This window comes from Marmota flaviventris, chromosome 11 (assembly GCF_047511675.1).
Source record: "Marmota flaviventris isolate mMarFla1 chromosome 11, mMarFla1.hap1, whole genome shotgun sequence".
In the NCBI taxonomy this organism is placed as follows: Eukaryota; Metazoa; Chordata; class Mammalia; order Rodentia; family Sciuridae; genus Marmota; species Marmota flaviventris.
The window spans coordinates 32,527,546-32,545,307 of NC_092508.1; the positions used below are offsets into that span (position 1 = coordinate 32,527,546).

A 17,762-nucleotide genomic window follows, 5' to 3' on the forward strand; every position below is an offset into this window, starting at 1 on the left:
AACATTTCTTACTTGGATTACTAAGTCCTATTCTTAAATGGTTTCCTCACCTCTAAACTTATCCTTCTGCAAATTCATTCTTTACTCTGAACCTATAATGACCATTATAAAATGCATATTTGATCATGTGTCCATCTTCTAGATTTCAAAAAATGGTCTGCTGGTGTCCCAAAGATGAAATCCCAATGTGTTAACAACCAGGACATGAAGCCTTTTAGGTTTGGCTGCTATTTACTTCTCCAACTTCATCTTTTACTACTACCCCTAACCAGGACCAAGACTACTTCTAGTTTTAGAACACTGGCTAATTCCTACTTATCTTTCAGGAATCAGCTAGACAACACTTTCTCTGAGAAGCCATTCTCAGTCCACTCTAAACCCTATTAACACACAATCTTCTAATTAACTATTTCCTTATCTCTCTCCAATGAGAACTGATGAGGATGTGACAGTATTTCTTTATCTCTATATTCCCTAATGAGTACTACAGTACCAGTCATAAGATAAATATTTAATAAATGCAGGGTGAATGGATGAATGGTCTTGAAAGTACACATTAGTCTACGCTTTTGCACTAGAAAGAAAAGCTACTAAAACAAAGCCATATCCATAACTCAATTGAAAATTTTTCATGTTTATAGTTTGAGAGGTTTAATTCAACATGAATACCAGGTGTCATAACTATCGAAATGCATATGTGTCCTATTTGTGGTAAGAGGTCAAGATGCTTGATGTGTCAAGTGTGCAAAATTCAAGGTAGATAAATTTATTTTTCAAGTTGCTCTATTTTCTAGGCTTTACTTTTTCTGCAAAGGCATGTTTTTGAATTAACATGTATTTCTTGTATGCTTTAATATCACTTATTAATAAAAAAAATTCAAGTTTCAAGGAAAAAAGTTTTGGACAGTTTTAAGAAATTATTAACTATAGTGAAACTTAATTCACTTAAAAACTTATTAACTCCTATTAACACCCCTTAATTCAATGAAATTTCATCTTAATCTTTACTTGGAGTAAAAATATAGACTGGCTTGCTTTATCTTTCTGAAATACATACCAAGTTATTTTTGGATGAATTAGAGGGAGGGGAAGGATGGATCTGTGAAACCATCTAAGTCTTCAGTCTTTTGAGGGTGAAGAGGTGTGGTTTTTAATTAATATTCCAATTTTGATAAATTTGGAATATTAATTAAAATAATTTTAATTATAATATAAATTTTTCACATATTTTGAAAAGTTTACATTTCTGCTTCTTCAGAAATAAATCCAGTTTGTGTAGGTTTTTAAATGTGTTAATGTCTAATTATGTGTGTTTATCTCCCAAGTACTAGGGATTGAACCCAAGGGTGCTCTACCACTGAGCTATATCCTCATCCCTTTTTATTTTGAGACAGATTTTTTTCACCAAGTTGCCCAGGCTGGTCTCAAACTTATGACTCTTCTGTCTTTGCCTCCCAAGTAGCTGGGATTTTGTGTCCCCAGTCCCAGCTTAAAATATATTTTTTTAGCTGTAGATGAACACAATACCTTTATTTTATTTATTTCTTTATTTTTAAGTGGTGCTGAGAATTGAACCCAGTGCCTCACACATGCTAGGCAATCGGTCTGCTACTGAGCCATACCACCAAACCCTTAAAATATCTTATATATGGAATAAAGTTACCAATCAGCCTATAAATTTGTAAAAAAATAAAAATTGACCGCTATATTAATATTTTAAGACAAAAAATATTAAAAAATATATATACCGTTACTCATACTTTCTACTGGGAACAATCCACATATACTTAGCAATCCTTAGAAACTCATCCCATAAAAGTGGTTGGCAAACTTTTCCTATAAAGGACCAAGCAATAAATATTTTAGGTTTTGTGAGCCAGCTAGTCTGTTAAAACTACTCAATGATATTGTACTAAGAAAGGAGTCATAAACAATATACAAATAATGAACATGGCTTTGTTCCAATAAAACCTTATTTACAAAAAACAGGTGGTGGACCACTTGGTTTGCAAGCCATAGTTTGCCAATTCCAGTCCTAAAAAATGATATGAAAGGGCTGAGGATGTGGCTTAAGCGGTAGCATGTTCGCCTGGCATGCGTGCGGACCAGGTTCGATCCTCAGCACCACATACAAACAAAGATGTTGTCTCCGCCGAAAACTAAAAAATAAATGTTAAAATTCTCTTTCTCTCTCTTAAAAAAAAAAAAAATGATATGAAAGTTGCAGAACTAAAAGCTGTCTAGTTTCCAGGGTTTACTGCCTCACTGTTGAGAAAGAAAATTGAATCTAGTTTCCTTCACTCCCAACCCTTCACTTTAAAAGATTCAATCATGGGACCTGAAATGAACTTGCTCATGTCCTGCCAAAAGACTCCAGCCAATTTCAATTCAGTCAAAAAGAAGTGTTCCCTGACCAAGCCATCAAAAGTAGTTCATGGGGCTGTATGTAAGGAATTAAAGTGGTCAAAGATTTTCCTTTCCAAAAGACTTCATGATACAGGTATTATTATTCCCAATCTTCAGATGAGGAAACTGAAATTTAGAAAGGATAAGCTACTCATCATCTAGGGTTTTTGTTCCATAACCAGTGGTAATGTCTCTGCATTATTCTGCCTCCAACATAGTGAATCAGTAAAGACCAAACTATGGCAAATCAAAATATATAATCAGCATTTAGAAGTCAGATCTTACACTACAAGAAAATATCATTTTTGTAAACTTAATATTGTTTTCTTTTATAAAGGTTGTCAAGTCAGTATTTAAATTATTGTTTTAAACATGTTTTGGACATTTTTGCTTTAAATAATCACCTTCAAAGTAACAAATAACCAGAACAAATTTCTTTTCTGGATTTTGTGGTTTCTGTGCTCCTACCTGACTCTGGTTAATAGCTGCATGGTTGCCATGGAATGGAGACTGTCTTTCTTTATCTCGATGATGCCGACTGCTGTGTTTACTTCTCTGCAACTGCTGGCGTAATTTTGCAATCTGAAAAAGAGAAAAACAAGTATACCAGAGTTATTTCCACACTAAGTAAAAATATATCCTTGCTTAATAAGAACCAGTAAAACTACCCTTAGTAAGTCATTTGAACATTAAAAACCAGATTGCAATATCCAATTTCTTGTACAATTTTTATACATACACACAATTCATTTCTTTTAAAAAGAAACAGAACATGGGCTGGGGTTGTGGCTCAGCAGTAGAGCACTCACTTAGCATGTGCAGGGCCCTGAGTTCGATCCTCAGCACCACATAAAAATAAGTAAATAGGGCTGGGATTGTGGCTCAGCGGTAGCGCGCTCGCCTAGCACATGCGAGGAGCTAGGTTCGATCCTCAGCACCACATAAAAATAAACAAATAAAATAAAGGTTTAAAATAAATAAAATAAGGGTATTGTGTCCAACTACAACTGAAAAATAGATATTAAAAAAAGAAAAAGAACTATATTCACATATTGTTCTCAGTCTTCAAGCTTCCTGAGTACTAAGCAAATAAGTTTTCAGCACCAAATAAATTACAACTTTAAGAATTCAAAAAGAACAGCAATTATTCTCTCATTGCTCTTACCATAAGTCAACTTGGATTCAGAATTCTTTACTAAATACCTAACTTTTAATGGCTCCAAAAATTAAGTAGCATTTAAAGATCTAGTCAAGCCATGAAATGTATTCATAGATATAATCTTTAAATAACCAATGCAATTTCAATGATTATCCTCTGACTGAATTTTTCTTTCATTTACACATTATGTGTAAAATGCAAATGTCATTAATTATAAGCAAAGGAAACAGTAATCACAGCATAGAACCATAATCAACTGGGTTAAACTGAATTACTAAATTTCAGAAACATTACAGAAAAATAACAAACATGAATTTGCTGTATCATTATAATTTATAAATCTGATGTTTACACTGTATTGACAGTTATGGACTCTCCTTCCAAAAACAAAAAGTTCTCACATAATCAGGTAAGTAATGTGTACACTTCCCTATTCAAATCTTTATCCAAGCTAGGCACGGTGGTTCATGCCCACAATCCCAGCAGCTCAGGAAACTGAGGCAGGAGGATCAAGAGTTCAAAACCTGCCTCAGCAACTTAGCGAGATCTTAAGCAACTCAGTGAGAGCTTATCTCTAAATAAAATACAAAAAAAGGGCTGGGGATATGGCTCAGTTGTTAAGTGCCCCTGGGTTCAATGCCCAGTACCAAAAAAACAACCATCAACAATCAATATCCAATCGATACAATTACTTTTTCTGTTGTTCTCTCTCAATTAAAAAAAAATCAATGAAAAATGACAAATTGTTGCTGCCTACAACTTTAAAGAACTAGCCAAATGAAAGATAAAATTTCCAGTTCCTTGGAACACCTTCCTGACCTCCTTAAGTTGATCCGTACTGCCCCAGGATGCTGAGCGTTTGTGAGATCCTTTCTTCTTTTCAGAGTACTCTTCAGCCCATGCACTCTCTGTCTATAATGGAAAAAAAGAGGGGTGGAGAGCATTTTAACAAAAATCACTTAATAACAATGTATGTCACATTTTTTTCTACTACAAAATACATTCTTCTTACCAAAAAAAAATAAGATATTAAAAAGCATTTAAAATACCACAAAGTACCCACAATTCTCCCAGCACCAATTATATTTAGCATATTTCATTTTTATTACTAAGTTACCAATAACTTATTCATATACTATTATTATTACAGATTTATTGAACAAAGTATAGATGCATGCTAATAACTGCTAATCTTCTTCCACTCTTCTTAAGTGCTAGGCACTATGTTTTCTTATGCTTTATCTGATTTAATACATGTACAGATTTCTAGAAGTTTTGCAGATAAGAAAACTGACAATGGGGGGTTAGATAAGTTGCCTATCTCACAGATTGAAGTGGGAGAGCCAAGAAATAAACCTGGCTCCAGAGCTCACAATCTTAATCTTTATACTGTCTACTCTTGCTTTAGAAATGTACAGAGAATAGCTTAAAAAATGTTCTTTAGGGGGCTGGGGTTGTGGCTCAGAGAAAAAGCGCTCACCTAGCATGTGTGAGGCACTGAGTTCGATTCCAAGCACTACATAAAAATTAAATAAAGGTATTGTGTCCACCTACTAAAAAAATAAATGTTTTAAAAAAAATGTTCTTTAGGTTATACTAAATCTGGAATCTGAAAATAATGTATCAGAAATTAAAAATGATAAATCATGAATTCTTGGCACACGAAAATATGCTTTGCTAGACATACTGGCATATGCTTGTATTACCAGGTGTTTGGGTAGCTAAGGTGGGAAGATCATTTGAAGCCACAAGTTCAAGACTAGCCTGGCAACAGAACAAGACCACATCTCCAAATAAATAAAAATAAATTGCAGGGGCCATGGTTTAAAAAAAAAAAAAAGTAAAAGAAAAAATACTCAACTTCATGGATAATAAGAGATATGCAAGTTAAAACTTTAGCAAAACTGGGCAATTTGATAACAAACTCTCCTACATTGCTGGTGGGAGTGCACCTTCAAGGTTAGTGCAGCCTTCATGAATGGAGATTTTGGCAACTGTTATTAAGGTTATAAATACACATACTGCTTGATAACTTGGTAATTTATCCTGCAAACATATGAAATATACATTTTTAAAAAAATATTTTTTCAGTTGTAGATGGATACAATATCTTTATTTATTTATTTGAGCTACAGCCCCAGCCCCATGAAATATTCATTTTAATGTGCAAAATGACATATTCATATGATTCCTTACAGCAGCGTTCTTGAAAGACTGAAATAATATAAATACATTGAATTTATTTAGACTTCACTAAATAAATTGTAGCATATCTTTACAATAGATTTGTAGCTATAAAAAATAAGTAAGAAAATTCACAAAGTAAAAATGTTAAACAATCTCCAGATACAGTTAAGAAAAGCCTTAAGGCTCAGTATGGTCTGTATAGCAATTGCCTTTATATGGGACAGCTAGAAGAATATGTTATCTCTGGAAGAAAATACATGGTAAACAAAGAAACTGATTATCAGAGGCTGCCCTGTGACAGGAAGATTCTTCACTATAGACCCCTCTGGACCACTTTAATTTCGTACTACATAAACATATATAGCCCATTCAAATCAACAAGTAGTAATAAAAAAATTTTACTCACAGTTTTAGGTATCCTTTACACTCAACCTACCAATTACTAATTATAAAATGGTCTAGTTTCAAACAAAGACAAAAAAAAATAAATTTTCCAAAATCAAGAAATTATTTTCCTTAACATAAATTCCTAAATATAAATTATGTTCCTAGATTATGTTCCAAGCCCAAGCTTGGATCCCTTTGTAACTAAGAGGACTCCATTCTGACAACGAACCTTAAAAACCAAATCAGAGGGCTGGGGTTGTGGTTCAGCGGTAGAGCGCTCGTCTAGCACGTGCGATGCCCTGGGTTCATCCTCAGCACCACATAAAATAAATTTTAAAAAGGGATTGGGCTGGGGATGTGCTCAAGCGGTAGCGTGCTCACCTGGCATGCAGGGGGGCGCTGGGTTCGATCCTCAGCACCACATTAAAAAATAAATAAATAAATAAAGACGTTGTGTCTACCGAAAACTAAAAAATAAATATTAAAAAAATTCTCTCTCTCTCTAAAAAAAAAAAAAAAAGGTATTGCATCCAATTTCAGATAAAAAATATTAAAAAAAAAAAAAAAAAAAAAAACCAAATCAGAAGAAAGGACTGTAATTCAGTCAACTGCCCACTACTACTGAATGCCCTGTTCCATCCTAAACTCCACTTTCAGTTCAGGATTATCAATTGATAAGTCATCTCAGGGATAGTAACTCTTATTGTGCTTTATGATTTTTCATGTGAGGGTCCACTGGCTCTGTAGTCAGTTGTTAAAACACCCGTCACAAACACCAACTCATGTAGGGTGGGGTGCTGTATAGCTATAAACCTGGTGACACAAGAGAATCTCAAGTTCAATGCCAGCCTTGGCAACTTAGCGAGAACCTGTCATAGAGTAAAAAATATAAAGGGCTAGGGATGTGGCTTAGTGGTTAAGTGCCCCTGGATTTAATTGAAAGTATCAAACTAAAGCCAAAATCAAGGTAATGAATGATCTTAATACTAGAAATTGTTTAATTTTAAATCATTCTTGATAAAATACAGCACAGTATGCATGGTTCATATATTGATGTTAAACACATGTTTAAGTCCCATCCACCTCAGTTATATGTCTCTGTAATCTTACTTATCATATAGGATGACTTTTAATTTCTCCATTTTATAAACAGGAATAACAATCTATCCACTAAAGTAATAGGTGAATTAAAGGAGTTAATATATGAAAAAGGTTTAATTTTTAAGCCCAATGCCACGGACAAAATATTCAATAAGTGTTAGCTGCAATTTTCATTCTATTATGTCAAGTATTCAAACTTTTTTTTTCTTTTTTAATCTCTTATGGTCATGGAAATATGATAAAAAAATGGCTGAGTAATAATTTCACTTAAAAACAGGATAGAAACAGTAATTTTTACTTTATAAAAATATTTTTGTGAGTTCTAATCAAATGTAAGTGATAACAGGAATTATAAACATTAAGTGGGAAGAAACAAAGCCTGATTCTTGAATGTAGTCTATGGGCTTGCATCTGAGTGAGAGATGAAGCAAAGAGGGCAAAGCAAGAATAGGAAACTATTCTCCACATTTAAATATCCATATTAATTTTATACTTAAAATTTCCATATTAATTTTTAAAATTTTTTATAAAATAAAAAAACAACTCTCATTTTAATTGGTACATAATAACTACACAGAAAAGTGAGTTTCACTGACTCATATTCATACATGTACATAATTTTCACATATATCACTATATTAACTTTGTGCTAAAAATGATCATGAAGAACTACTTTGTGGATATAGTTCCAAATTCAAGAATTGTTTGCTTAAACAACTGTTTGCATATACTTGCATCTAGGGTTTAACAGTTTCATATTTAACACGGGTCTTACTTGCTAAGTTTCTCAAATAGAGCTTGGGGGAAAGAAGTTGGCTTATGCTTCTTTATATAAAAAGGAGGGAAAAAACCTTAAAGAAAAGGGAGAATCTCTATAGATAGAATAACCCTTAATACATTAATTAAAAAACAAGGTTGCAGAAGACAGTATAAAATATTGTACTTTGTATGTGTAAAGAAAATCACCTGGGCTGGGGTTATGGCTCAGCAGCAGAGTCCTTGCCTAGCATGTATGAGGCCCTGGGTTTGATCCTCAGCACCACATAAAAATAAAGGTATTGTGTCTATCTACAACTAAAAATTAAAAAAAAAAAGAAAAAGAAAAGAAAATCACCTTTTCCCTTTTTTTTTTTATTCTACCATTTTTGCAATCTAAAAAAAAAATAAATAACTGAAGGATCATCAATGAATACTAAAACTGATAGGTTAAAAAGTTAGTAGGGAACAGGATATTCATGTGCCAAAAATTATCCCACAAACTACTTGCTAATTGCAAAAGGAAAAAGTTCATTTACAAATGTGTAGGATAGGGCTGGGGATGTGGCTCAAGCAGTAGCGCGCTTGCCTGGCATGCATGCGGCCCGGGTTCGATCCTTAGCACCACAAACAAAGATGTTGTGTCCGCCGAAGACTAAAAAATAAATATTAAAAAATTCTCTTTAAAAAAAAAAAAATGTGTAGGATAATTCATTTTTAAAATCCCAATATTATTAAGAAAAAAGTATTAGAATGTCCTGCTCTTAAAGAAGATCAAAGAAAAATAAAATATGATGTATAAATTTTGGATTGGATCCTACTTTAAAAACAAAACAAGGTCTGGAAACAGGCCTCTTAGAATCCTAGGCTTACCCAAGAAAGCTACTGAGAGGCAACAACAGAACTTATTCTGAGGTCAATGGAATTAAGTCTGGGGAAAAAAATTTAACATTTTCCTTTCCTCCTAGTATTATATTCTTTCAGCCAATGGAAGGAGGTTTTATTAAAAACAGCAACTGTTACTCAAATAATAATAATTTAAAAACAAAAATAGTTCCATCTCTTCAGTTTTTCCTTAACATCAAGATTTTAATTTTTGGTGTTAATTTTATCTAGCAAACATTGTTTTTTTTTTTTTTCTGCAATAAAGTCCAGATTTTTCTTGCAATAAAAGAAACAACCCCTATCTGGGTACAGTGGCGCATGTCTGTAACCCCAGTGGCTCAGGAGGCTGAGGCAGGAGGATCGCTAGTTCAGAGCTAGCCTCAAAAATGGAGAGGTGCTAAGCAACCCAGTGAGACCCTGTCTCTAAATAAAATACAAAATACAGCTGGGGATGTGGCTCTGAGTTCAACCCCGGGTACCAAAACAAAATAAAACAACCACCCCTAAACAAGTTTGTAGATTTATAAATAACTACCTTCAATAATTTGACTTTGTATTAGTTTCTAATTTACCAAATATTTAATTTTAGTAGATTTTAATTATACGCCATCTTATAAAGTTTCTGAACATAGATCTTTTCCACAAATTTGAAAAGCCAATCCATAAATTTCAAAAATAAAGCAATCTTATAAAATATGGAAATCAACCTGCAACAGTGAAAAGAAAGCCTCTGAGACATGAAAATTCTAAGAGAAAATAAGAATTTTAAAAGCAAAAAGATGACTGGTGTATGCCATAATAAATAGGAAAGAAATCACAATCACATACTCAAGATAAACAACCTATAAGATAAATAAGCCTGAGGTAAGGAAGTTGGAAAAAGAATTGTAGATGGATATAGTATTGTAGGTGGATAGTTTTTTTCCCTGGTTATACAAAGTTATCCAACTATCTTCTGCCCTGTTATTTTTTGTATTGGAATTAAACCCAGGCTATTGCACATTAACTTGTTCCTTTTTGTTGCTTATTTTTGTATATTTAAGTTGGATAACTTCTATATAACTTGTTTTTATTAATATTGGGAAAGTATCTGAACTCGACAGAGATATACAAAGAGCTAAAAAGCACATACAAAGGTGCTCAACAAACCAGGAGTGGTGTAATCCCAGTAGCTTGGGAGACTGAGGGAGGAGGATCACCAAGTTCAAAGCTAGCCTCAGCAACTTAGTGAGGCTATGTCTCAAAATAAAATATACATATATATATTTAAAAAAGAAGGGGGCACTGGGAATGTGGCTCAGTGGTTAAGCGCCCCTAGGGTTCAATCCCTGGTATCAAAAAACAACAACAAAAAAACATTGTTCAACATCATTAATCATATACAAAAACACAAATCAAAACCTCTTCACACGAATTAGGAGACTATAATAATATTTTTAAAGGGAAAATAAAAAGTGCTGGTAAAGATGTAAAGAAACTAAATCCCAAGTGTTTCTGGTGCATCTAATGTGAAAACAATCTGACAGTTCCTCTAAAAGGTAAACGTTTATTGTAAAAATAGTAACGAATTGCTATATGACCCAGTAATTCCACTCCTAGGTATAGAATAAAAGAAACTGATCCTTAAACTAGGAATGGAACCACCATATGACCCAACTATCTCATTGCTTGGTATATATCCAAAAGAGCTAAAATCAGCACACTACAGGGATACAGCCACATCAATGTTTAAATCAAAACAGCCAAGTTATGGAACCAATCTAGGTGCCCTTTTGATAAGCCTCTCAGGAAATCCTAATGTACACAAATGTTTCAGGAATTTGTACAAAGGGTAGAACAAATAATTTGAGAAATGACTTTCAGAGTGAAACACTTCAAGATAAGAATTATAATAAACCTACCTGTGTAGCTTTGTCCCTCATGCAAGGTGCAGCTTGCCCATGACTGTCACGAGGCCAGTGCCCAGCTAGGTATGGAGCTGCAAGCGTATCCAGGGAAGAAGTGCGACGGATAATACTGGAGGGGCTTGAGGAAGGAGGTCGCGTTTTGTCACCTAGATTTAAAAAATATATATTTATTTTTAAAAATAGCTTAGGAAGAAAACAAGTTATATAGAAGTTATCCAACTTAAATATACAAAAATAAGCAACAAAAAGGAACAAGTTAATGTTCAATAGCCTGGGTTTAATTCCAATACAAAAAAATAACAGGGCAGAAGATAGTTGGATAACTTTGCATAACCAGGGGAAAAAACTATCCATCTACAATTCTATATCTAGCTATATATTATTCAAAAGTGAGGATGAAACATTAATTCTCAGATGACTAACAAGATTTACCAAGCAAAGACACCCTCTGAAAAATATTACTTTTTAAAGAAAGGTACCACCAAAAGAAGAAGATCGAAAAGACCAGATCAGGGTTTAAGAAGCAGCACTGACAAGCAAATAAATTAACAAACTAATGGATAAACATAAGTAAATATATACTGTAAAAATAATAACTAAGCAGTTTAAAAAAACTAAAATACTAGATAACAATATGAGAATTGGGATAAGGGTGAATGGACAGGGGGAAAAAAAAGGGACTCTATTTTAGCCTAGGGAGTAATGCTTTAAAATTTGGCACTTTATAAATACCATGAACATATATGTCAATAATCAGCTTCAAAGTGCTACCTGTTAACTTTCTTCTTTTTGGTGGGGTCATGGAGTATTGGGGAATGAACCCAGGATGCTTAACCACTTTATTTTAAGACAGGGTCTTGCTAAGTTGCTTAGGGCCTTGATAAGTTGCTGAGGCTGGCTTTAAACTTGCAATCCTCCTGCCTCCCAAGCAGCTGGGATTATAAGTATGTGCCACCGTGACCAGCCCGATAACTTTTTTCTAATGCTCTCTAGTTCTAAGAACTCTTGAGCTGCTTTTTGATGGTCTAAAATGCCCTTGACTATTGTGACCCTAAACTGGGTGGAGCTGTGTATTTTCAGAATCAGAATCATACTTAGTTCCCTTCTCATGCAGCTTATTAGAGACCTGCAGGTTGTGAGGGCTAGCTAGACCACAGCAAGAAAGAGAGGGCAAGTATTAAGAAGTAATGGGGAAGATCTAAAGAACACACAGAAGACACAAGAAAGGAATACTCCAGAGAAAGGAAACACCTACTAGAGGGAAAAGGAAAGAGGAAAAGAATATCAGTTCTATATTATATTTAAATATATAACCAATCACAGAATGTCAAAAGGACTTTAGAGATGTGGCCCCAATGTAATCATTATTACCTTTCCTCACATTTGTGTATCATTCATTTAAGCACATTCTGTGAAATAGTATTATCCTCATTTGTTAAATGGGGTGGAGAAAAGAGGTAGGCTAAGTACATGGAGAAATTATTTGCTTGTTGTTCAATAGCTAGTTATAGTAATACCATGATCTGAAATCAGGTTTCTTTCCACTATATTCATGTTGCCTCCCTGTGGTGAGAGGGAGGGTTTGAAGGCTTAACTCCAGTTCTACGCCTAACAGATTTCTATCTATGAGAGAAACAAAGAATGGGACAATTCCTGCTCTTCAGTATAGGAAACCAGATGCTATGATATAAACAGTCTCAATTAGTATAGACACACACCTAAAGTTTTTCAAAGTATGTGTTAGAGCCAAAGAATCACTTAAGCATTCTCCTAAAAAAGGTATACTCGGGGACCCCAAATCAAAACTCTAGGCCTACCAAATCAAAATTTCTAGGGGTGGGGGGAGTAATTTTCTTTAGAACCACATTATCCCTGGCATCCAATAAATGTCTACCTAAATCTCTTTCTTGTTTATAAATTAAAATCTTGTTTTATAATTTTCAGGGAACTATGAGGGAATAATGAAAAATCACATAGGAAGTCAAACTCATGGCCAAAAAACATTAGTGACAATTTTTCATAGCATTAGTAACAATATTTATAGTGCCTAGTTATTATCCTACTCCAAACATCAACAGAACCTTCAGAGGATGGCGTAATAATACAACTGCCTTGTGAAAACTTGCCAGCTAAAAAGACAGCTTTCAAGATAAAGCTCATTGATCCCTTGCTATTGAGATTACCCTAGGAATGCATAAACCAAATCAACTGAAAGAATCAACCACAAGCTTTGCAAAATGAGTAAGTTTCAGAGTAAATAAAAGGGGTATTTACCAATACATGAATGTTGACTAAAAGATAGTCATGTGGGCTGGGGTTGTGGCTCAGTGGTAGAGCGATTGCCTTGCATGCGTGAGGCCCTGGGTTCGAGCCTCAGCACCACATATAAATAAATAAATAAATAAATAAATAAAATAAAGGTATTGGGTCCATCTACAAAAAAAAATTATTAAAAAAAAAAAGATAGTCATGTGAATTACTATAGAAAAAGAATGGCAATAAAGCAAATGTAATATATAAGGAAAGATTATATAAAAAAGAGAAATGAAAACATTGCAAACATCAATTTCTAGTTAATAACTAACTTGATTAACATTTCTCATTTATGAAAACTTAAATTCTGCATTTTTCATTTATGAAAACTTACATTCAGGCCTTTTTTTTTTTTTTTTGGTGGTGGTAGTGGGGACTGAACCCAGGGTCTCACACCTCACACCTGCTAGGTAAATGCTCTACCACTGAGTTACGACTCCAGTCCCCATAAAATGTCAAGTATATATATATATTAGTTATAAACGGACTTTATTTTATTTTACTTATTTTTATGTGGTGCTGAGGATCGAACCCAGTGCCACCACATCCCTGTGCCAAGTTTTGATAAATAATGCCAAGTTTTGATAAATAATCATCAAGTGTCAATCGAGATCACACATGTGGTTTAACCATTGCAAATGAATCTATATATAATTTTCTGTAAGAGAAGAGTGAGGCTGGTTAGAATTAGCAGTGAAAGTGGAAAACATGTTCTGTAAATAAATGGACCTCATTAAAACTATATTCAGTGTGCACATCTTTTAAGACTGACTCCTCAAATCTCAGAGTGAAATTAAAGTTATTTCAAAACTAATGATCACGGGGCTGGGGATGTGGCTCAAGCGGTAGCGCGCTCGCCTGGCATGCGTGCGGCCTGGGTTCGATCCTCAGCACCACATACAAACAAAGATGTTGTGTCCGCCGAAAACTAAATAAATAAATATTTTAAAAAAAACAAAACAAAAAAACTAATGATCACATTTAAGACTCTACTTACTTATAAAGAACACTTAAAATGAATTGCAGGATAAACAGGATACAACAAATGTCCAAAATGAAAAGAAAATTGAATACATTAGAGTCATATAGTGTAATATTATAGGCCATTCAAAAGAATAAACACAGAAATTGACATGTTCTGGTGTACAGAATCATTGATTATAAACTACGCAAGTCCTCATACATCTACAAAAGGCAAAATCTCATCTCTTGTTTACAAAAGTAGTTAGAAGTAAACATGGGAAGAATCTGGAGAAAATATGTAACTAACCTTTTGGGAAAAGAATTAGGGTTTTAATTTCTATAGGCATTTCTGTACTGTTTGAATTTTTTGTAGGGCGTTTATAGTCAGAGAAAAGATATAAATAACAAAATTTAAAACTAAGTTACTGATTTTTTGAAATAATAAAATGCTGAAACATATATAAATGAATGCATTCGATTTTTTAACTTTTCATAGCTTATAATATCTGGCTTTGGGGAAACTAAGGGCCACAGGCAAAATCTGGTTTATACCTGTTTTATTTATATGGCAAGCTAAAAATAGTTTGCACATTTTTAAATGGTTTTGAAAAAAATAAAAATAATATTCTGTGATATATAATAATAATAAAATTCAAATTTCAATGTCCATAAAGTTTTATTGGGACACAGCAATATTCATTTATATATTATATATAACTGCTTTTATACTGTAAAGGGAGAATTATGTATGTGCAGCAAAAACCTCATGAGGTATCCTCATAGCTTCACAATATGCCTGAGAATACAGGCATATGCTACCACACAAAGCTTAAAATATCAAACCAAACAGAATATTAAATATTATTGTTAAAAATATTAAATAAATGTATGTATACGATTACATTAACAAAGCTACTATTCTAATTTTATATAATGGCAAATACTTTGCCCGTTATTCCCTGTACATGTGAAGACATTTTTTAAGACCTGTCTTCAAATTGCATTACATTATTGTTTTAGTAAGAGACTTACATAGTTACAAGTATGAAAGTTTAGTTGCTGGTAATGTGACCCACATAACAAAAAGATTCAATTCCATTAAGATAATAGTTACAATAGCTGTGTTGCCAATAATCACAAAAGCTGCTTCACAGTATGTCTCAAATACATAATAGGCTTTCAAAATTACAATTATTTCACCAAAACAATGCCAATTTGTTATAAATACTAACCATCTCTCCATTTACAGACTACTTTTCAGTATGTTTTGAATCAACAGAAGATAAACACATGTAGTACATATCCATAAGTTCAAGAAAACATGTCCTCTATTAATTCTGAAACTTGAAAAGCAATAAATACACATACTCACACTACCTAAAAAAATTAATCCCTACTGGGATAGTCACAAGAAGACTGTTCTAAGCTAGAAGCAGAAAAGGGGCACACATAACGATGTAAAGTGGTATGTATCATTAAAATCAAATTGCTAAAAGCTGTCAGGTACTTTAAAAAAAATATTTGTTTTTTAGTTGGACACATATCTTTATTTTATTTATTTATTTTTATGTGGTGTTGAGGATTGAACACAGGGCCTCGCACATGCTAGGCGAGCGCTCTACCACTGAGCTACAACCCCAGCCCTGTCAGGTACTTTTTACATCCCAGTTATTGCTTCAGTTTCCCAGCAGTGTGCTAAACAAACAAACCTTACAAATAGGTCTAATTTCAATTTAAGTATTTTTAACTATCCAAGAGTTGAGTTTTTCATCAGGCCTCCCAAGATTATTAGAATTATTATTAATTATTACTTCTACAATGGAAACAGAGAACAGAAGAGTTATACATGGTCACAGATAAAAATACTAAACATCTTTGGTTTTGAACTTCCTTCATTTAACCCATTCATTTAAAAATTTTCAGAACCGTGATCAGTGCTAGGTCCTAGAAAATATAAAGAATAAGTTATAGCTAGGTGCAGTGGTGCATGTCTGCAATCTCAATGATTTGGGAGGCTGAGGCAAGAGAATCGCAGGTTCAAAGTCAGCCTCAACAACTTAGTGAGACCTTGTCTCAAAATAAAAAAATAAAATGGGTTGGGGATGTAGCTTAGTGGTAAAGCACCTCTCGATTCAACCCCCAGTATCAAAAAAATAAATAAAAATAAGGGCTGGGGATGTGGCTCAAGTGGTAGTGTGCTCGCCTGGCATGCGTGCGGCCTGGGTTCGATCCTCAGCACCACATACAAACAAAGCTGTTATGTCTGCCGAAAACTAAAAAAATAAATAAATAAATATCAAAATTCTCTCTCTCTAAAAAAAATAAAAATAAGTTATAGCCTGCAGTAAAGAACATTTTATACACCTAGCTTGTCATTATACCATTTCCATCCAAGTTCCCCAAACTAATATGATTTTGTGCCCTAATTATGAGAGGTTACAAGAGGGGAGGGAACCTCAAAGAGGAAAAGATGGGAAGATTCCCAGCCTAAGTGAACAAAGCTTGCATTTGTTTATTTTTGTGATACTGAGTATTTTAATCCAGTGGTGATTTACTACCTAGATACTCTCCTAGCCCTTTTTTATATTTTATTTTGAGAAAGGGTACTGCTAGATTGATGAGGCTGGGATTGAACTTGTCATCCTCCTGCCTCAGATTCTCAAGTGGCTGGAATTACAGGTGTGTACTACCATGCCCAGTCAAAGACTATATTTATAAGGCAGTCCACAGGAAGAGACTGACAGCTGACAAAACACTTTGGGACTTGGCATCATCAATTTCACTTTTGGGCCTACATTGTCTCAATCCCTACCAAGTCCACAGAGTTGCAGCCTATGCCATGCTCTTGCTTCCCTCTAGGTCTTCTCTACCTAAATCACCCTCATAATCCTTTTCTTTGGTTTGGCTAAATCACGCACAACCTTAAAATTCAGTTCAGATGTTACTTCCTCTGGAAAAAATCTTCCTCAAAGAGCTACTCAAGCCCAAGAAACATATCAGCAGAAGCTAGGTCAAAAGCCTCTCCTATGTACTGCTGCAGCATGGCTCACTGAAAAGGTCTTTGGACTATTCCTGCGAGGTTTTGCAGGGTATCAACTTATTTTCCTCCCATCCCCATGATTAGCTGGTACCTGACACAGAAGGTATCTCTTTAAATGGTCAATGAAAAATCAATTTTCTTGGTCAACTACAATAGATCATTTATCCTAAATGAGGTGAACTTGAAAAGAAATGGAGAGAAGAGAATGACTTCTAATGCTATTGTCTTCTATCAACAAGAGGGTTCTATGCAAGAAATTCAGATTTTTTTTTTTTTAATTCAAGGTAAATAAAAAATGACAACTCCAATGTGACTTTTTTAAAAATTAAGCCTTCAGGGCTGGGGTTGTGGCTCAGCGGTAGAGCACTCGCCTAGCACATGCGAGGCCCTGGATTCGATCCTCAGCACCACATATGAATAAATAAAATAAAGGTATTGTGTTCAACTACAACGAAAAAATAAATATTTTTTAAAAATTAAGCCTTCAGAGAGGTTTCCTACATACAGCAGGGTGTGGCACTGAAAATTTCAGTCAGTGCTTTAGGCTCTGACTACCAGTACCAACCAGTTGAACTGGTTCCTACATAATTACAATGGCAGGAGACCATCCCAAATCATGGCCTGTAGGTATTACTTTACACAGGTTCTATAGAGCTTG

At 34.1% G+C, this 17,762-nt stretch overlaps 1 protein-coding gene across 2 annotated transcripts in view; it reads right to left on the reverse strand.

The window, feature by feature from the left end:
• Positions 1-17,762, reverse strand: part of Fam117b (family with sequence similarity 117 member B) — a 91,284-nt gene that overhangs the window by 24,641 nt on the left and 48,881 nt on the right. For both annotated transcript variants that reach the window (XM_027941871.2, XM_071618895.1), the window contains exons 2-4: positions 10,783-10,934; positions 4,385-4,477; positions 2,875-2,988 (exon numbers count right to left, since the gene is read on the reverse strand). In XM_027941871.2, the coding sequence (XP_027797672.2) occupies positions 2,875-2,988; positions 4,385-4,477; positions 10,783-10,934 (359 nt within the window). The remainder of the gene's footprint in view (positions 1-2,874; positions 2,989-4,384; positions 4,478-10,782; positions 10,935-17,762) is intronic.